Raw genomic sequence first — 21,955 nt, forward strand, 5'->3', positions numbered from 1 at the left:
TTTTTTCTGCTTCCTTGTGTTTTCCCCATATTTTTTCTACAGTCCATTTATATACTTTAAATAATTAATCATATCTCTCCTTAAACGTCTCTCTTCATGACTAAACAAGTTTAATTCTTTTAATCTCTCCTCCTAAGATACTCGATTCCCCTTATTATTTTAACACGACATGGAGAGAAAGGAACGGCTGCACATCCCATCTATGGCTGATACTAATGCCTGTGCTCACATGTCAGTACCTTATGTCTTCCCCATTCTGTGTGAGCAGTAATGGTGAGTGTAATACCTTATTCTTACTTGTGTTGTTTGGGGGCAGCCTTCCCTGCCCGTGGTGCTGACTGGGTTCTGGTGGGGCAGTTTGGGTTTGGTCCTGTGACATTGGGGTTACATTCCATGGCCTCCCTTCCCTGCATGTGCATGCTTTGCAGGGTTGGCGGTCACTGACCGACACGGTGTGGAGTTAGCGTAGGGACCCGTGTGAACCGGGGACCTGCACGTGGTACACGGGACATTATGGTTTGATGAAATTATACTGTATACAGACACCCTGGTGTAGAATTTTAAAATGGGCCTAGCGGCATTAGTATCAGCCATAGATGGGATGTGCAGCCGTTCCTTTCTCTCCATGTCGCCCCTTATTAGTTTACTTTACTGTCTTTGTACCTTTTCCAGCATCCTTTCATTGAATCAGGGCCCAAAACTGGACAGCATACTCCAGATGAGGCCGCACCAAAGCTTTATAAAGCGGTAATATTATATCCCTGTCCCAAGAGTCCATGCCTGTTTTAATGCATGACAATATCCTGCTGGCTTTTGAAGCAGCTGACTGACATTGTGTGCTGTTCTGTAGTCTATTATCTACAAGTACACCCAGATCCTTCTCTATCAGCGACTCTCCCAGAGTAACTCCCCCCAGGACATATGATGCATGCGGGTTATTAGTACCCAGGTGCATAACTTTACTACTTTTTTTTTGCATAACTTTACATTTATTCACATGTTTGGGAATCCAAATGTATTCCCAAACAGTCATGGTGTAACTTATTCACATCTTCCATAGAATGTAGTTTTCTACAATCATGAACATTTATTAAGTTCTTGTTTTATATTTTTAGGAAGGGGGACGGAGGTAGAATTCTTTATTCCTCCAATTATTCCCAGATGGAAAAAGTTCAGATTCTTCTTTTTTTTTTTTCTTTTTTTTTTTTTTTCTTTTTCTTCTTCTCCAGGAGTCTCCTCTCCTGTGGGTATAGATCCTCTACTTCTCATCTTACATGTCTGTTTTCTTTTTGTATTTGTATGATTACTAGAGATAAGTGAGTAAGTTTGAGTCGGATCACTTGGCATTTTGAATATCTGTGGCTGACTAAGTTGGATGCTGCCCAATGGGGGCTGGGAAAGCATGGATACAGCCATAGGCTAGAGCATGCTCAAGTTGCGCTCATCTCTAATAATTACCTTTCCTCCTCTAACACTTTCTGGTGTAAAAATGCTGTGGGCTTCATGACGCACGTTTTTGGAGGCTTCATTAGTATTAAACCATTTTGGCAACAAGTTACTGGCTTATTTATCAAATGCCATTTTATCATTGAAGTTCCTTAATACCTGTGTATAACCTGCGTACATTTTTCTGAAATCTGATACTTTTATCTCCATGTGAGGCTAAAAATCTGATGACTGGAACACCCTACAGCCTCTATACAGTCTGGAAAACCCACTGGAGTATTTTTGAAATTATTTGATCCACCTAGATCCTCCTTGATCTTGATGTACCTGTAATATGCACGTCTATTGTTGACCCACTCCTTCTTTTTGTCTAATGTCTTATAAATGTCCTTTTGTGCTACTTTTTATTCTTTAAGGGAAACCTTTCACCCTGGCATCTGGGTCAGAGCCCGCCCGACCCCCTGCATGTCCCGTAGTGTCCCCCATGGTAAGCATCTCACCTAGTGCCCCCCTCCCCCAATACATGCACCCCCCTCCAAAAAATAGACATCTCCCCAGGGGCGTAGCTAATGTCTCTTGGGCCCTGGTGCAAGAACTTGGGCCCCCCCCCTTACCACATACTGACTAACACAACCGCTGCTACTGAATAAAATCCTCTGTACATAGACCAATATCACCTCATCCAGTCATATAGAGGTGGCCCCAGCTCTACACAGGCTCTATACACCATATACATTACAGTGCAAATATATTAGGTGACTCACAGGGGACGTCTTCTCTGATCGGAGTTCTTCCCTTTTCATCTTCTCCATCTGCCCAGGGCCATTATGAGAACTTTTTGGAGCCACGAATCCACAGAATCTGCCAGACAAACATATTAGGCTCCTCACACTGACACCATCCTCATCTCTCTACAAACTGCACATCTGTATTGGCCCCTTTACACCCTCATTTAGTGGGTAGCCTGACTCTGTGACTCCCTTATAGTACATATCCCCCTATTGTATACACCCCCTGTGTAGTCCACCTTATAGATGGCCCCCCAATGTTTCCCCCTTATAGATGGCCCCCTGTGTTGTCCCTATTATAGATGCCCCCCATGTTATCCCCCATATAGATTACCCCCATGTTATCAACCATATAGATGCCCCCCATTTTATCCCCCTTACAGATGCCCCCCATGTTGTCCCCTCCTCCTGCCCCTCCATCATCATACTACTACCCCTTTCATCCTCCTGCCCCTCCATCATCATACTACAACCACCTCCACCATAATACTACTACCCCTTCATCCTCCTGCCCTTTCATCATCATACCACTTCACCCCTCATCATCCTCTTGTTCCATCATCATCATACCACTACATCCTCATCATCCTCTTGTTCCATCATCATCATACCACTACATCCTCATCATCCTCTTGTTCCTTCATCATCATACCACTACACCCCTCATCATCCTCTTGTTTCATCATCATACCACTACACCCCCCATCATCCTCTTGTTCCATCATCATCATCATCATCATACCACTACATCCTCATCATCTTCTTGTTCCATCATCATACCACTACACTCCTCATCATCCTCTTGTTCCTTCATAATCCTCTTGTTCCTTCATCATCATCATACCACTACACCCCTCATCACTTCTTGTCCCATCATCATCATACCACTACACCCCCATCATCCTCGTTCCATCATCATCATACCACTACACCCCTCATCATCCTCTTGTTCCATCATCATGCCACTACACCCCCATCATCCTCTTGTTCCATCATCATCATCATCATCATACCACTACACTCCTCATCATCTTCTTGTTCCATCATACCACTACACCTCTTGTTCCATCATCATCATACCACTACACCCCCATCATCCTCTTGTTCCATCATACCACTACATCCCCATCATCCTCGTTTCATCATCATCATACCACTACACCCCTCATCATCCTCCTGTTCCATCATCATACCACTACATCCCCATCATCCTCGTTCCATCATCATCATACCACTACACCCCTCATCATCCTCTTGTTCCATCATCATACCACTACACCCCTCATCCTCCTCTTGTTCCATCATCATACCACTACATCCCCATCATCCTCGTTCCATCATCATCATCATACCACTACACCCCTCATCATCCTCTTGTTCCTTCATCATCATCATCATCATCATCATCATCATCATACCACTACACCCCTCATCTTCCTCTTGTTCCATCATCATCATCATACTACTACACCCCCATCATCCTCTTGTTCCATCATCATACCACTTCACCCCCATCATCCTCTTGTTCCATCATCATACCACTACACCCCTCATCATCCTCTTGTTCCATCATCATACCACTTCACCCCCATCATCCTCTTGTTCCATCATCATCATACCACTACATTCCCATCATCCTCTTGTTCCATCATCATCATACCACTACACCCCACATCATTCTCTTGTTCCATCATCATCATCATCATACCACTACACAAACAAAAAAATCTATACTCACCTGCATGATTTCTGTAGCCCCCAGGTCACACGCGCTGGCGGGCTTCCCCCGGCGGGAGGCGGGGCTTAGCGCGGAGGGGGCGGAGCTTCGCGGGACCTGTTTTTTTTCTTAACGCGATACTCCCTGCGCTGGAAGTACTTCCCCCCCCCCCCCCACCCCCCCCGCGCCGCACACAGAGCTCCCTGGGGGCTCCAGAGCTCCACTGCATCTCCCCTATTATCCTAACACCCATAGCGTTTTCCATGGTAGGCATCTAACTTGGTAGTATGATGACAGCTCAGGAGGCTCATTGTACTGCAGGGATGGGCCTCCTGATGTGTTTATGGTTGCTACAGTGGTAGTTATGCCCCTGGAGTAGGAGTAGTAGATGCTTATAACAAACTTCCAGCAGATGTGGTTTGTAAATCTACAATAACAGAGTTTAAACATGCCTGGGATAACCATATATCTATCCTAAGAATGGAAATACTTAAAGGGCAGACTAGATGGACCAAGTGGTCGTTTTCTGCCAATAATCCTCAATGTTTCTAGGAGAGAGTGTTCTTGGCATACTTTGTGACCTGTGCAAGTGTCACTGTGCTGGAAGGAGAGCTGTGACAGTCACCTATTTTGTGTATATATATATTTAATTATAGCATTACCCCTCTCTGTAATTCTGTCTGTGATGATGAGGAACAATGGTGCAAAAGAGCAAGTGTCAGCTTATCATTAGGCTTACTGGCTGGGGTTACTTCAAAGGATAGATAGTAAAATAGAAATTAGAAAAAAAAATCTTAGTGTACCTGTCAAGAAAATTAACTTTTGAAATATAATCAGACTTGGCTATATCTTCTAATCAAAGAGAGTGTCAGCAGTGAGACAAAATGTTATCAATAACCTATCGAAAGTTATTTTTCGTGACAGGTGTTTTTTTGTTTTTTTTAAACACGTGTAACTTAAAAATTTTGATTTAAAGTCATATTCTGATGACTCATTTCCTTTAGGAGTCATAATGGCCAGTTACCCTTACCTCTGTTATACAAGGTAATACATATGTACTTGGACTATATAATAGAAGATTTTACTAATAACTCTGACATGTACAGATGTTTCACATAATTAGAATATTCCGTTGTCCTTCTAGATATGCTTTCCGTCTGCCTCTCCATAGGGTCATGAATTACTCTGAAGTCACATTGACTGTATATTTACATCTGTATTTTTCTTTATTTTTTAGCTACGAACATGCCAATAAAAATACAGTTACATGAGAAAGGACTTCCAGCCAGGTGATGCTGAGATTAAAATAAATTATTCAAATTCCAAACTACATTGCAGAATTTTAATTGCTGTAATGTATGAAGGACATATACTCTGTAAGGCCTAATAGGATATTCCTGAATCAACCTTTGTTGTCCGCTTAACCATTGTGGACTTTAGAATTTTAGAATCTTATTTTGTTAGTGTGCCAGCTTGGGGATCATGTGGTCCTCTGCTCACTAGTCTGGCCCAGGTCTAGGTAGGTGTGATAGTGTTTTTTTTTTTTTTTTTTTTTGGTTTGTTTTTTCATGTGAGTTATCGTAATCCCTGGTGGTGGAGGGGGGTCTTCTTAAGTTACTTGTGTTATTTTGGTGATTATTTTATTTAGTTACATCTAGTGGATCTGTCAGACTGTCTTTTGTACTATCTAACATCTATTTTCAGGCCATGTTTACATGGCATAAGACACTGGCTGTTCTTCGACCCAGACTGATCACAGAACAGCCGACCAGATGATCTTCACTTATGCTGAATTCAGATTCGGGCGCACCCGTGTGCGCTCGCATCCGAATTCCCCGCTGCACACAATGGAGCGTGCACCGCCGGAACCTAACCCCCCATTTTGTAAGCTGACATTTCAGGTTTTTGCGTGGCCGCTAGCGATCCCAGCCGAAGTGTATACTGTGTGTATACACTCCGTAAGGGATTCCCTTTAGCTGCAGCACAATGTAAGTCACGGCCTTTTTGCAAATCGGTAACAACGGCCGTAATTAATACTTTTACTTACGTTGTGTGAACATGGCCTCAATCTGGTATTTGCATTGTCTAATAATTGAAGCTCTCCACTAGGTACCGATCAGCAGGAGTTGCAATATGTCCCACTGTTTAGAAATAGTCGTCCCTACAGTCGAATCAAATACCCTTGCGTTGTTATGGTAGGGGAAAAAAGTATATATAGGAGGGAAATTGTCCCCTGCACACTGCCTGTGCTATTACACACACAGATGCCAAGCAGGAGGAGTCAGAGGGGCTGCCCAAACGATCCTTAGTAAGCCCCACCCACTTGTCCAACACAGAGGTTTGCACATAAATTTGGTTGATCAATTCTCTATGTAATTTTAACTTGTTGGTTTAGAATGTAAAAATCATTGTGCCAGATTTTTTGCTGCAGAAGATAGTCTTCCTTATAGATTATATGTGGCTTCCATTATACCCCTGAAAACATCCGTATCTTGGAGCTAGATGCAGACATTTGGTGCGGTCCACATTTTTTACAAATTTCCTATGGAAATAGTGGAATACACTTGGTAATGCTGTTCTTTGTTATTCAGTGGTATGTTTCATTCCAGAAAAGGGAGCTTGATCCAGGAAATCTGGCCAGCTCTACTTGTACTGAAAATGACTGCTTGTTTATGAAGCTACCAGGGGGCACGTTTAACACTGGCAGCAATTCTAGCCAGGGGGAAATCTGCATATGTGAGATTTTATCACTTGTATTCTCTTTTACTAATATTTGCATACTTTGCATGAAAAATGGTCTGGAATGGAACATTTTGGGACTAATAATACTCTGTACATTTGCTTTTCTCCTCTATTTAATTTTTCTCTACATTACTAATTCAGTAGTTTTACACAGATGTCCAATTATATATGTAAATCGATTATGATGATGTATTTTTGTGTCAGCACAATTCAGTATATTTATACATGGTCTTGGTTTCTATTATAATGTAGCTTTCCAAAGACTTACAAACATTTTTTTGTAAACTAATTCATATTCACTTCAGTAGTAGTAATTCTGCAGTACTGTTACGTAGTAACCACCTATTATAGGGAAATGATCAGCAGGTTACCTGCTGATATGTCCCTATTGTGCGCACTGTGCTGAGGATGAAGCTTTGTCTCTTACCTACATCCTCGCTGCCATTTACATGTACTTAGTAGTTAAATCCAGGCTTTTTGGAGCACTGGGGGCTGTACTACTGCCCAGAGAGCACCGACCTACCCCTGGCCAGCCCTCTCCTCCTGATGGATAGCAACACAGTGCTCCAAACCACACAATTAGCCTGTGGATGGAACTACTAAATACACGAAAATAGTGCTGAGGAGAGACATACCATAATCCTCTGCGTTCCATGCACAAAAGGAAGATATCAGCAGGTTAGATTTGTCTAATTTTTTCTTTTTAAAGGTTGTTTATAATAAAAAAACAAAAAACAAAAACATAGCTGATTTTCTTTCAAAAAGTTCACTACACTACACTTGTCCTTGAGTATGGTATAACAACTTGGCTTTACTCCAGTATAACTGAGCTGCAGTATTAGGGCCAGTTCACACTGAGGAAACACGGCGTAATTCTGCGGCGGAGCTTTCCGCCGCGCTTAGTGTCCTGCTTTGAGTGAATAGGAGAGTGTGCTCGTCCGCTTCCTCTCCTCTCAAAGAATGAACATGTCAGTTCTTCGAGCCGAGAGCGGCGGCAGCGGACGAGCGCGCACCCTCTCCATTCACTTACAGCAGCACACTGAGCACGGCGGAATTCCGACGATCTTGCTCAGTGTGAACTGGCCCTTACACAGGAACTGAGGGTAAGAGTGGCGATGTTTCTGGTAAATAAGTCAGCAGCTGTGATTCCCCCCCCCCCCCTTTATGTTCCAGCAGTGCTAGTATGCACATGTGGATGTCCATTTCAGTGTGCTTTTGTAAACCCCTAATCTTATAAGCCCAATCTAGGTTGCCCATTTTGGAACTTTGTCAGGTATTTTTTCTGGATATGCTAGTTCTAGAGATGAGCAAACCTCGAGCATGCTCGAGTCCATCCGAACCCGAACTTTCGGCATTTGATTAGCGGTGGCTGCTGAACTTGGATAAAGCCCTAAGGCTATGTGGAAATCATGGATATAGTCATTGGCTGTATCCATGTTTTCCAGACAACCTTAGAGCTTTATTCAAGTTCAGCAGCCACCAATAATCAAATGCCGAACGTTCGGGTTTGGATGGACTCAAACCCAAACCCGGTTCGCTCATCTCTAGCTAGTTCACATGGGTCAGCAGCATAAAGCAGAAACATGCAGATTTTTATAGGCACGGGTTGGTCAAGGGAAAGGATGTGATAAAGTTCTGCATTACTTTTAAGGGCCCTATTACACCAAAAGATGTCTTCAGTCTTTTGATGTTGGATCCACAAGATTGACTGCTACCTGCTGAGTCAGAAACGTACATATGTTTCCTGTGCTTAGCAGCTTTACTTTTGCTGTCTTTTTTTGTCCTCTCTGATACTTAACTTTACTGCATCATGGTTTTTATGTCTGTTGTATTCTTCAAAGAGCACATTATCCATTGTCGTAATTTTTATGCTAACATTGGCTTGTTCCTGCTGTTTAAAGGGAATTTCTCAGCACTCGGACTCGAGTTACATAGGTTACAGCACCCTATTCAACATGATACCTGTAGCTTATCCATCCATGTAGCAGAAAATGTGTAATCTTAAGGCCCTATTCCACCAACAGATCTGACGACAGATTATCTGCCAAAGATTTGAAGCCAAACCAAGGAGCAGACTATAATGAGAGAACAGGTCATAAAGGAAAGACTGGATTTCTCCTCTTTTCAAATCCACTCCTGGGTTTGGCTTCAAATCTTTGGCAGATAATCTTTCGTCAGATCTGTTGGTGGAATAGGGCCTTAAGTGTGACCAAGTGTCAAAGAGCAGTTGCGGCTCTGGCCGTGCTCCGCTCTGTCATGCCGCCTCCTCCATGGTTCCTCCTCCTTTTTAAATAATATCATATTGGCCTTCAGTTCCCGCGCCGCTGATGACGTGCGCGTCCTGATCTCATTCAAGCGACAGGAAAAGTGGCGCATGCGTGCTGTGCAGTGAAGCTTACTTCTGTCAATGGGTGTAAGTTTTGGACGCAGGACACAGGCATAATCAGTGGTGCGGAAACTGAAGGCCAAGATGAAATAATTTTTCAAAAGGAGGAGGAACCAAGGAGAAGGTGTGACGGTGGGGGAGGGGCACCATTTCAGGCAGCAGAAAACCTAGAATCGGCCCTGCCTGTGGGCTTTGTATGAGATATCCTCGACAAACCACGACGTATGACTGGATAAAACAAACAATCCAAGAAATAAACAGTTAACCCTTTGTAAAGAACCTCCTTCAGCTGTGCCATACTGTACATAAGATACAGTGAGACATCTAGTGGTGGGAGTGCAGAATACACCTTTCCAATCTAGAACATTTTAATAGCAAATACGTTTTGTGCTGAACTACGTATAACAGAACAGCAATGGGACACTTGTTCGGGGACATTACAACAACTCTACAGAAATCTGTAGATGGATATCTGTAAACCCAGTGTCTTTACATTAAAGATAAATAGGTGTTGAAACATGACTTTGGTCCCATTAGAATTGCCCATGGGAAGGTAATTATCTGTAAGAAGGGAATGGTTAGGACGGTGCTTTTTAAGAAAAAGTATGCAAATTAGTGCACAACATTTCAAACAGCCATCTAGAACCCAATCCTGTGTTACAGGGGAGCATGGTTGTCATGTTTCAAGGCACTTTAAAGTGTATCCGTCGTTTCACAAGACTTTGACATGTCATAGAGACACGTCAAAAATTTTGATCAGTCTGGGCCAGAGGGTTCAGACCTGAACTGATCAGGAGATAGAGCAGGGAGAGGACCGTGCTACCTGATCTGTACAGTTCTGATATCTCTTGATTTGTACGGGACTGATATGTCTGACTGATCACGTGACACTGAACTGGAAGAGGATCGATCTCCCTATCGGTACAGGTCTTAACACTCAGACTCGGTCTTATCAAAACTTTTGACATATCTCTGACATGTCAAAAGTTTTGTGAAATGACAGTGACACTTTAAAGTGACTCTTTAAAGTATCAAAGAGACACGTGATACCTTTCATATATCTGTTTGTGCTTCCATAACATAAAAGATGCTTTTATTCTCCTGTATGAAGTGTCAGAGGTGTTCCCAAGGTCCTAAACGGCTGAGGACTCGAATGCCTCCTCGCTCTTTCCTCCCATACCTGAGCATGCTTAGGACTCAGATCAGGTCAGATATGGCAGGGGGAGCGAGAAGGCATTAAAGACCTCAGCAGTTACATTCTAAAGACAAGCCCCTACAGTATTCATGCACTGTCATAGGAGCTATATGTATCATGTTAAAGAGTAGATCCCTGATAGCTGTGATGCTATAACCCTGCACGATGCTGCCTCTACCTGATGCTCCTGTCGCATCAAAGCTTCTCTTGTGCTAGTTGAAATGAAAGGTATGTGTGGCTTGTCAACTAGGTCAGCTCTATTGTTGTACTATAGGATCTGTTTTCTAAAGGCCCTATTCCATGGAACGATTATCGTTCGTATTCGGCCGATATCGGCCGCTACGGACGATAATCGTCCCGTGGAATAGAGTGCAACAATCAGCCGACATCGTTCATGTCGGCTGATCGTTGCAGTCGCTTGTTTTTCAACATGTTGAAAAACAAGCGACTGATATAGCAGCGATCTGCTGCCGTCGCTCCGTTGAATAGGAGCGTCAGCAGCAGATGCTGCTATATCCTATGGGCTGCCAGGACGATCAGCGATCCCCCGAGCAGCCCCCCCCCCCCCGCAGCTCCCCGCCGCCCCCTCCCGCACTCACCCGCTGGCTGCAGCCGCGTTGAATAGCAGCGGCAGCGAGCGGGGAACGAGGAGCAAACGAGCCCCGAGAGCGCTCGTTTGCTCCTCTAAACGACCGGTGTAATAGGCCCATAATGCAGTAAAGTGCGTCAGTGTTTATGACGTAGAGTTTTCTATATTATCTGAGTCACTAGCATGGCCTGTTTATAAACCATGTCCTGGTCTTTTTTCTTTTCTATTTTTCTGTGTAATTACAGACTGAACGTGACCCTTTGCACCAAAGGCATTTCCTCTTGTTACATGTTAGAAAAACAACTCATCCCAGCCAGCTGCTCTGCATTACAACCAGACAGAGGAGCTTGAGAAACTATTGTAGATTTTTAACACTTTCCAGCACATGTAACTTGTAGAATTGGACAAACCATTTCAGTATAGTAAAAAGTGAACATCCACCCTTGTGATATCTGTTTCTTAAAAAAAAAAAAAAAAAAAAAAAAAAAGTGAGCTTTATTCATCACCATTACTAACCTGGAAAGGGAAAGAGATTTTCCATTGTGAATATTCTTTAGGAATTGTCTTACACTAGTCTCTAAACAGGATTTGAACATTGGGTGACAATGCCAGGTCACTGCAATTACCTAGAAATCTGGCATACTGTCAGAATGACTTTTGGTGACACATGCACTGTTGGTCCCAGCGAGATGGTGGTTTGGGATTTTAGTATGTGTTTATAAGAGGGGCAGTGGATAGATAGAAGAATAATTAGTGGGGAATTTCACATTTTTTATGGTGACATTAAAGGGCTATCCCCTGTAGGGGATACAAGCCGATAGGTGGGGGTCCCAGTTGTCAGACCCTTACCAATCTTAACAATGGGGACAGATTTGTCTTTGGAATGATTGGTGCACAATGGTGTCTGTGCATGAGCAACACTCATTTCTTTAAAGCGACTCTGTACTCACAATCTTACTCTTCCAAACCGCTTGTACTGTCAGCTGCTTTTAATACAAGATCTGTCCTGGGGTTTGTCCGGCTGGTGATGCAGTTATTGTCCTAAGAAACAACTATTAAACTTGCAGCCCTGTGTCAAATTGGCATGGCCTAGAGTGCCCATGCCCTACGATTGCGACGCCCATCCGTCCCTCCTCCCTGCCCTCATTATTAGGAATGCCCTCTTCACCATTTTTCCTATTCCTCACCTGTCAGAACACTGCACAGGTGCCTTAACGATCCAGCTCATGTGCAGTGTTCACACAGGTGACGAAGAGGAGAAAATATTCCAGGGGCATTCCTAATAATGAGGGCGGGGAGGAGGGACGGAGGGTTGTGGCAAACCTAAGGCATGGATATTCTAGGCCACACCAATTTGTCACAGGGCTGCAAGTTGTTTTTTAGCACAATAACTGCATCACCAGCCAAACGAACCCCAGGACAGATCTAGGATTAAAAGCAGCTATCCAAAGGTGCAAGAAGTTTAGGGGGGGGGGTCAGATTGTGGGTACAGAGTCTCTTTAAGGGGCAAATTTCCATGCTTGGAAATGTAGTAGGCTCATAGGTAATGAATGAAGCACTAGCAGACACATGTAGTTCATACCAAGTTTGTTGCTGTTCCTAGAATCAGAAGGGTCCTAACGGTCAGACCTCCCACTGACCATCTTATTATCCACTATCCTCCGGATGTCTTCAGAAAGGGATATCCCTTTTATAGCTACAGAGCAATTTAAGCACAGTTGTCAAATTTTTAAAATAGTATGTGTATGCCATGCTCCTGAAATATATAAACTGTTTCAGAGAAGGCTACCTCAAGTGTCCATCTATGTATACCAGTGGTTGAGATCTGAAACTGGACATGATGTACATGGCAGAAGGGCCTGTATGGCAACACAGCATCTCAAGCAATGCTATGTTAGGTACAAGCTGTGTAAATACATCTTTGATGTAGCATACAGTTTGTTGACCTGTGTAGACGTAGTCTAATGGTATGTTCATATGCAGCAGATTTGTTGCATAGAATTCTGACAAGAAAATATGAATGCCCTTGGGCTTGCAGCTTGTGCATGGATTTCTCTACGGTCCATCCAGGTGAATAGTACAGTTGCAGAAATTTATCATGTGTGAACATACCTATGTATTTTGGGATACAGTGTTCACACGATTGGGGAAATTGAGGTACCTCATGTGTAACTGTAATATGACACAATGGAGCATGACACAAGTTTTTTTTTTCCAGATCCATACACGTGCTTCTGTATAATCTGATGCCCTGGAGGTACAGTATGACTCTATAGCAAACTATTACACAACTTAGTACTATTAGTAATATCTAACAGTTGTCTTTTTTAGAGGATTCCTTGAGGCTATCCATAGATATAATAATTATGCAGCTTTAGCAGTCTGTTTTGGTACACTAGACAATAGCTAAAAATGTGTCAGACACCCTTATAAACAATTGTCTGGACACTTAATGACCTAGAATAAGCAATATGGAGCAAAGTTAATGTTCATTGACTAAATTAAGAATATTATCTGGAAACAGTATTATGAATTTGCCTACTTTAAAACATAGAATACCTCCTGTTTTATGTCTGACCCTTTGCAAGTCATCGTAGAACACCTACAATACTGGACTGTTGCTATTTATTGTCTAGCTGATCTGTCACATCTGTTCTGAGAGCATAGTGACAGGGCCGTAACTGCCCACATGTATTCCGCTAAGGAGTTGCCGTCTCAGCATTCCCTGCTATAATAGCTGGTTATCCTATTTGTAGGGTGGTATGTCTATACATAGGGTTACCACCCATTATTCATACTACTTTCTGTCCCCTCCTCAGTTGTTTGTAATTGGTGGATTACATCAGTCCTTTATAGGTTATATAAAGCTTGGGCCACTTTGAAATCTGTGCAAGGAAATGGCAGAAATAGTTCTCTGATATTTTATCTAGAACATTCTTTTAGCTATAGGAATGTGCTGATAATACTGTATACTTACAGATGTGCCAGAGGATGTGCACCGATTTTCTACAACTTGAGTGTATTGATATCTGTAAATTTCAGCTTACAGGCCCTCAATGGGCTTGTACGCATGCAACGGTCTTAACGCCTCTTAGTGAATCCAACCGGCTGAGCGCCCAACCCTGCACAGCAAATCTACACATAGCTTCCAGAATGCAGGTGTAAATCATGATAAATGAGGCACGGGAGGAGGCCACGCCTCCTCCCCGCCTTGCCAAGCCCGCCCTGCCTGCCCCTCAAGCGAGTGGGGCATATGGCAGGTATACGCCAGGGAGAAAGGACAAATCTGTGCCTTCTCCCCGTTGTTCACCCCTGCTGTAGCCTTGATAAATTTCCCCTGAACACTCTATAATGTAAAGGTGAGGTTAATTTTAACAGTGACAGAATATCAACAATAAAATCCAGAAAATCACACTGTAAATATTATATAAATTTATTTGCATTTTCCATAGAGTAATAAGTATTTGATCCCTCTGGCAAACAAAACCTTCTACTTTGTGCCAAACCCTTGTTGGCAAGCGCAGCAGTCAGACGTTTTTTTGTAATTGATGATGATGATAATGAGGTTTGTGCACATGTCAGGAGTAATAGTGGTCCACTCCTCTTTGCAGGTCATCTCTAATCATTGAGATTTTGAAGCTGGCACTTGGCAACTCTGAGTTTCTAGCGACTCTGTACCCACAATCTGTCCCCCCCCATAGCTGCTTTTAATTCAAGATCTGTCTTGGGGTCTGTTTGGCAGGTGATGCAGTTATTGTCCTAAAAAACAACTTTTAACCTTGCAGCCCAGTGCCCTATGGGTGTGGCTTAGAATATCTGTGCCCTAACCTTGCACCACCCCTCCATCCCTCCACCCCACCCTCTTGATCATTAGGAATGCCACTGGAACATTTTCTACATGCTGAACGTTGCACAGGTGCCTTAAAGGGGTTGTCCGGCGATAAAAAATTATTCACAGAATAACACACAACTTTGTAATGTATGTTATGTCTGTGAATGGCCCCCTTCCCCGTGTTTCCCCCCACCCACGCTAGACCCGGAAGTGTGGTGCATTATACTCACCGCATTTCGTGTCGTCCACGGTCTCCGATCGTCAGCAGTGACGTCTTCTTCGGGAGGCCGGCGGATCTTCCCGAGTGCCGGCCGCCCTCTGCAGCGTCATCCGAAGCTCAGCCGCGATTGGCTGAGCATAACTGTGCTCAGCCAATCGCGGCTGAGCAGCTGATGACGTGGCCGCGGCCTCCCGAAGAAGACGTCACTGCTGAGGATCGGAGACCGTGGTCGGCACGTGACAGGTAATGTATAGCGCACCACACTTCTGGGTACACGGGTGGGGGGTGGGGGGACACGGGGAAGGGGGCCATTCACAGACATAACATACATTACAAAGTTGTATAACTTTGTAATGTGTGTTATTCTGTGAATAATTTTTTATCGCCGGACAACCCCTTTAACGATCCAGTCCATGTGCCGGGCTAAACAGGTGAGGAATAGGTAACAATCTGCCTGGAGCATTCCTAATGATGAAGAGGGTGGGGAGGAGGGACAGAGAGGGTGTGCCAGTCTAATGCATACACAATCCAGACCATAGCCGTTGGGCACGGGGCTGCCAGTTTAAAAGTTGATTTTTAGCACAATAACTGCATCACCTGCCGAATGGACCCCAGGACAGATCCGAAGGTACAAGTGGTTGGAGGGGGGGGAGGGGTGGGCTGTCAGATTGTGGGTACAGAGTCTCTTTCAGCTCTCTCAATAGGTTTTCTATGGGATTACGGTCTGGACAATGGCGGATTATAATGTAGGCGGTTTGGGCGGCCGCCCGAGGCTCCGGGGGGGCCCATGCCTTGCCGCCCACATTATAATGCCGCCCGGGAGGCAAGGCCCGCCACTGCACTCTTGTGACCGCAAGCATTGTTTCGCTTGCGGTCACAAGAGTCTCCGGCTGCCTCCGTCTGATGCGCGGCTGCCGGGGGTGTCCGGTCCTCTCCCCGGCAGCGCGCGCATCACACAGCTCCTAGTGCCGCCTGGGGCCCTGACTTCCGGTACTGGGAGCGCACGTACCGGAAGTCAGGGCCCAGGCGGCACTAGGAGCTGTGTGACGCGCGCGCTGCCGGGGAGAGGACCGGACACCCCCGGCAGCCGCGCATCAGACGGAGGCAGCCGGAGAGAGGATTGACGGGGGAATGCAGGGTAGGTGAGTTATATTTTGTTATTTTTGTGTTATTTACTCACTGGGGGGCATCTATAAGGGGAGGGGGGGAAAGAGGGGGACCATCTATAAGGGAGGGGGGAGAGGGGGACCATCTATAAGGGAGGGGGGAGAGGGGGACCATCTATAAGGGGGGGAAGAGGGGGACCATCTATAAGGGGGGGAGAGGGGGACCATCTATAAGGGAGGGGGGAGAGGGGGACCAGCTATAAGGGAGGGGGGAGAGGGGGACCATCTATGAGGGAAGGGGGAGAGGGGGACCATCTATAAGGGGGAAAAGGAGGACCAGCTATAAGGGGGGAGAGGGAAGAGGGGGACCAGCTATAAGGGGGGAAAGGAGGACCAGCTATAAGGGGGGACAGGAAAGAGGGGGACCAGCTATAAGGGGGGAAAGAGGGGGACCATCTATAAGGGGGGAAGAGGGGGACCATCTATAGAGGGGGAAAGAGGGAGACCATCTATAAAGGGGGACTATCTCCTATAGGATTAGCACCCTCCTCTCCTGACATCCTCTGTGCTGCTTGGACCTCTCCTATAAGATCAGCACCCTCTTCTCCTGACATCCTCTGTGCTGCTGTGACCTTGGGGGGGGCAACATCAGGGGACCAGGTGAGGTGGCGATATGTTTATTGGGGGCAGTGGAGGTGGGGTGGGCAATGCTTACTGGGGGTAGCAGCAAGGGACCAAACATTATGTTTATTGGGGCCAGCAGGGAGGGGAGGCAGGCAGGCAGTGTTTATTGGGGACAGTGTGTGTGTGGGGGGGGGGGGAACGCAGTAGCAAATTATAATGTGGGCGAATTGACTGGGGGGGGGGGGGCCCAGGTTGGGTGGACAGCCCGGGGCCCAGGGTACATTTAATCCGCCACTGGGTCTGGAGACAGGCTAGGCCACTACATGATCTTTAATGTGCTGCTTTTTGAACCACAACTTTGTTGCCTTGGCTGTATGGTTTGGGTCATTGTCATGCTGGAAGACCTAGCCACCACCCATTAACAACCCCCTGAGATCATTAACAAGTTCCCCCTGTGTAATTTTACGCTGATCTCTCATCACCTTTATGATCCACGAAGTGAGCTTTTGCAAGGAGCCCCAGATCTATGTCATTGATAGTAATTTTGTACATCTTCCTTTTTCTTATTACACTAACAGTCTCCTTCTCACCCAGAATCTTACTTATGGTTTTGTAGCCTATTCCAGACTTGTGCAGGTCTTTGATTTTGTCCCTAACATCCTTAGAAAGTTATTTTGTAGAGGTTAGAGTCTGACAGAGTCTTACTGATTCTGAGGACAGGAGTCTTTTATACAGGTGACAATGTAAGACTGCTATCTATACTGCAGGTAATAAGTTGGCTAGGAGCGTCTAGCGGGTCTGTAGGAGCCAGAACTCTTAATGGTTGGTAAATACTTGTTTCTCTCTGCAAAATGCAAATTTATACAATGTGATTTTCTTGATTTTATTTTTGATATTCTATCTCTCACTGTTAAAATTGACCTACCCTTAAAATTATAGACTGTTAATGCCTTTGTTAGTGGGCAAACTTAAAAAATCAGCAAGGGATCAAATAATTATTTCCTTCACTCTGTGTGTGTGTGTGTGTGTGTGTGTGTGTGTGTATATGTGTGTGTGTGTGTGTGTATATATATATATATATATATATATATATATATATATATATATATGTATATAATATGGAGTGTGTGTGTGTGTGTGTGTGTATTTTTGATTTATTTTATTTGTGTGTTTTTAAATATACAATGTGGTATTATTAACTGACCAGAATACAGATAATGTTTTACCACACACAACGTGAACGTAAAAACAAAACCTTTAAAAATTCGTGTTTTTTTTTAGCTTTTTTTCTTTTCTTTTTTTTTCATTCATTCATGCTATTAAAAGAACAGTTCTTCCCGCAAAAACAAGTCTTCATTGATAGAAAATAAGAGTTAAAGTATTTGAAAAACAAGAAGGAAAGAACAGAAAAAGTTTTAAATTTTCCAGTCATGCTTATGTTTTTTTTTTTTTTTCCAGGGCTCAGTGGAAGTTTAATCATAGCCTGGTGTAGTAAACTAATGCAATATACTTAGAAAACAGAGGCCATAGAACGGTGCCAGTTGTAAAATAATAACACACATATATGATGTTTGTAAATACTGCTCTGAATTTAACTTCTGATGGAGAGGTTTCCTAATACATAGATTTTTTTTTTGGATTTTTTTTTATCCTATTAGTGATGCAGTTATGGCTGCAAACACTTCAGAAGGAACAAGGACTGTAGAGCCAGAAGAAACCCATGAAGAATGTTCTGGTAAGTGACCTGTATGCATCTGTGGCTGTTTGAAGGATTGACCACATTTTCATTTGTTGAAGCTCTGGAGGCGGGCCGGCCTGCCCCCAGTGGGAGGAAACCCCTGCGGAATCAATGGAGCCGCATCATAGAAGGGCGGGGGATTCCTCCCACTGGGGGCAGGCCGGCCCGTCTCCAGTGCCTTAGCCGCGGCCGCTGCCCGGGAATAGAATGTTCAAAAAAAGGACCACGGCACCAGCTTCCCAACGCTGTCTCTGTTAGGTCCATGTGTAAATCTTAAAACGAATGTGCTGCTGGTACATTCACTTTAAAGTGACTGTACCACCAGGCCCAGGCTGAAGCACTGGAGGCGGGCCGACCCACCCTTAGTGGAAAGAAACCCCAGCCCCTCCATGATGTCACTCCATTAGAATCAATGGAACCCTATCATGGAGGGGCGAGGGTTTCCTCCCACTAAGGGTGGGTCAGCCCGCCTCCAGTGCTTCAGCCTGGGCCTGGTGGTACAATTATTTTACAATAATTGACTAAATGCGTTAGATGAACATTGGCTGTACCCACTGAAAGTTTCTGCTTGACTAGTCAGATGTTGGGGCGGAATAAGGTTTGGGCATAGTGGATTTCTCCATGCTGAACTTTTTTTCTCACAGTTCTCTCAGTTGATGCCAGAGGTACCTTGTGTCAGGTGCCAGGTTAACTTGAAGGTACAATGGATAATTGCTTAGGGTTCCCCAAGTGATTAACAGTGGCGGTGTTCAGAAACTCCATAGAGAATCATTGGAGCACTGGATGTGCGCATGTGCTGCTCCTCTATTCATATTGATTTGTCATGTTGATATTTGCTGAAACCTACATTTAGTGGCCTGATCATTGACTACGTTACACAATCATATCACACTTTTTGTGCTAGTCTGATGGTGGGATAGTTCAGTGGGATAGTAAATATTCCAACTTACAATTGGTGGACCACATTCTGGCCCACCGTAGTGTTAGATGTGTGGCCACCTAAAGGGCTCAGATATTGGCGCCATGCATAGTGAAAGGTTTCATGGCCTCATGTAAACAGTTGTTGAGTTTGCTTTGCTACCTTTTTTAGTGCAGAGTTTTCTGACACAGATGATAGATACCAGAACCACAGTCTACTTTACCACACAAACAGCACAATCCTTGAAAATGGTCCAACAGGACAAGAGTACTGTTCTACTGTCATCTGTCAGCTATGTTATTTACTTATTCTTGTTTATTCCAAGTCCTGAACTTAGAGGAATGCAGAGATATAAACTCTCTTCAAATGCTGCAGCTGCCTAATAAATGTCCATGTGTTACTCCCCAGTATATTCCTATATTTCATTCTTCTATGTCACCCTGCCAGAAGGCTAAAAAACCACATGGGACTGTGTCTGTAGAACAGATTTGTAGTGGATGGAAGACAAGCCCAAGCTGAGCCTTCATCAATCCTTCCTGTTAGTGTGTGCATGTGATGTAGTTCACGAGCAATCTTGTAACGGATTAACAGATCAATATCTCTGTTCCGGACATCCTTTCAAGTCTATAAAGACCCCAATTCTCTAACCATGTTTAGAGCCAAGACCAGATCACTCAGTTAATCTTAACCTGACTTGAATTCAGACCCCAGATCACACCCCTACATTAATTCAGACTACTACAAAAACAGATTCAGACCCAAATTAAATTCAGACCCCAGACTATACCATAGGATAAGTTCAGACCCCAGACCACACACTAAAGTATGTATAGACCTCACCACACACAAACAAACACCGAGTTTTAACACGGATGGTATTCTGTCCTGATGCTGGACGATGTCTGGACTCAGTACAACAGGAAGGAATCAATGAGCATAAATGTTATTAGCCATTATATATTGGAATAATTTAAATGTTTCAAATATTGACCCTTTCACCCTCTTACTTCCCGCTCCTATGCAGGCCTACTTCCTGCCTGTGCATTGTTGTACTAAATAGAACTACAAGCCGGAGCTGTGGAATTGGGTATATATTTAGAAGAAAGAAGCTAAAAATAGAGAATCATAAGGAATGGTCCATTTTCAATAAGAATGCTTAGTACTTATATTGGCAGTGATGGTCCCAAGGATCATCTCTGCATTTTAATTTCTAAGTTGGCAGCAATGAAAGGACATGTAAAAAGGAGTATGGCTGCAAGATCAGACTACACATATTTTGTAGTCTGTAACCATGGAGACCCTGAACAAGCTTTATGAAATAAGCTGTAAAGAAAAGAAAAAAATCAAAAATTGACAACTTACATTAGAGGTAAAATCCTCTGCATTTTGTTGCATGGCTTACACAAGAATTCTGTCATTTCTGTAAACCCAAAAGCCTCAGAGCTCTCTACTGCATTCCGAGATTTACTCTTTTTATTCCTAACAAAGTCCTGTACAGTGATCCTTGTATCTTGATTTATGTTGTTGCTGTTCCAAATATCTGAAAGGAACCATTCCATTGTGGCTAGAGATGGTCTTTGTCCCCCTTTCAGTTTATTGTATATAAAAGGTTCCTTTACACTATGCGACAGATCAGCACTACTAGACTACATTGTTACACACAGCCATTAGGTCAACATTTACAAGATTCCTAGACATCTCCCGTATTAGTCACATCACTTTATTCACTTTTACAGTTGATGTACTCACACTTGCCAGATGTAGTGATTTAACCTTCTCTAACATTTGAATCGTGCGGGTGCTGTATGCATTGATGCTACTTTAATAGTTAGTTTATATAGAGATAACAGTGTACTGTTCCTATGTCCTATAAGGTTAGGGCAGTGGTGTAGTGTGCTGTTTACGTGATATTCCCTATGTATGCAGTTTCACTGAATGTGATACATGGGAATTTTAGAACCTTCAACATATCCCAGCTATACAGATGTTGGTTTGGGCTGTTGCTCTATAAATAAACAACTCCCCTATAGCAGCACTAGCCTATGCGTTTTTTTGACACATGGTCAGCTTGGGAAATCTTACTTCTGGGAAGCCTTTGCTCTTTCTTTTCCCTGTTGTAAAGTCATTTTGTTCAGCTGTGCTATGGTAAGAGAGACTAAAAATTACTATTGGCTGCTTATACAGACCAAACATAAGGCAGGGACTATTAGTTTTTTCACAATGGGTTTTAAATGTAAGAAAAATGGGCAAAAGTATATTTGTGGACATCTCCTTTTTTCTATTGGAAGTCAGAAAATAGAATAGAATATAACAGAAAACCAAGCATTTTACTCCCCTACCTTGATGCCTAACCATTTTCACTGTCCGGTGCCTGAGCAGCACATCCTGACGCACAAGGGCCCTGTTCAGCCAATCACTGGCTAATGAAGGTCACTGCTACAGCCAATGATAGACTGATTGGGGGCCTCTGATTTCTCCAAACAAAAAAAAGATTTGCTAGTCAGCTGGGACAGGGCACAACGTGGTAGAGGATTTTGGGCAGGTGAGTATAAATTTTTTTTTAAAGCCTATTCTGGCAACACACCAGAACATCTCACCATTGGCTGCAGTGGAGACAACAGCCGCACAGTGCCATGAGCCATGTTAAATAGTA

General features: G+C 43.8%; 1 protein-coding gene across 10 annotated transcripts in view; it reads left to right on the forward strand.

Annotated features, from left to right (window-relative positions):
* Window positions 1-21,955, forward strand: part of KIAA1210 (KIAA1210 ortholog) — a 101,842-nt gene that overhangs the window by 46,689 nt on the left and 33,198 nt on the right. For 4 of the 10 annotated variants that reach the window (XM_069942887.1, XM_069942885.1, XM_069942884.1 and 1 more), the window contains exons 2-4: window positions 5,189-5,240; window positions 13,082-13,120; window positions 18,304-18,380. In XM_069942887.1, coding sequence (XP_069798988.1) covers window positions 5,197-5,240; window positions 13,082-13,120; window positions 18,304-18,380 — 160 coding nt within the window. In that variant the 5' untranslated portion in view covers window positions 5,189-5,196. The remainder of the gene's footprint in view (window positions 1-5,188; window positions 5,241-13,081; window positions 13,121-18,303; window positions 18,381-21,955) is intronic. The other 6 variants (XM_069942891.1, XM_069942889.1, XM_069942892.1 and 3 more) reach the window with 2 other exon arrangements.

The sequence above is a fragment of the Dendropsophus ebraccatus genome, chromosome 10 (assembly GCF_027789765.1).
Source record: "Dendropsophus ebraccatus isolate aDenEbr1 chromosome 10, aDenEbr1.pat, whole genome shotgun sequence".
Lineage (NCBI taxonomy): Eukaryota > Metazoa > Chordata > Amphibia > Anura > Hylidae > Dendropsophus > Dendropsophus ebraccatus.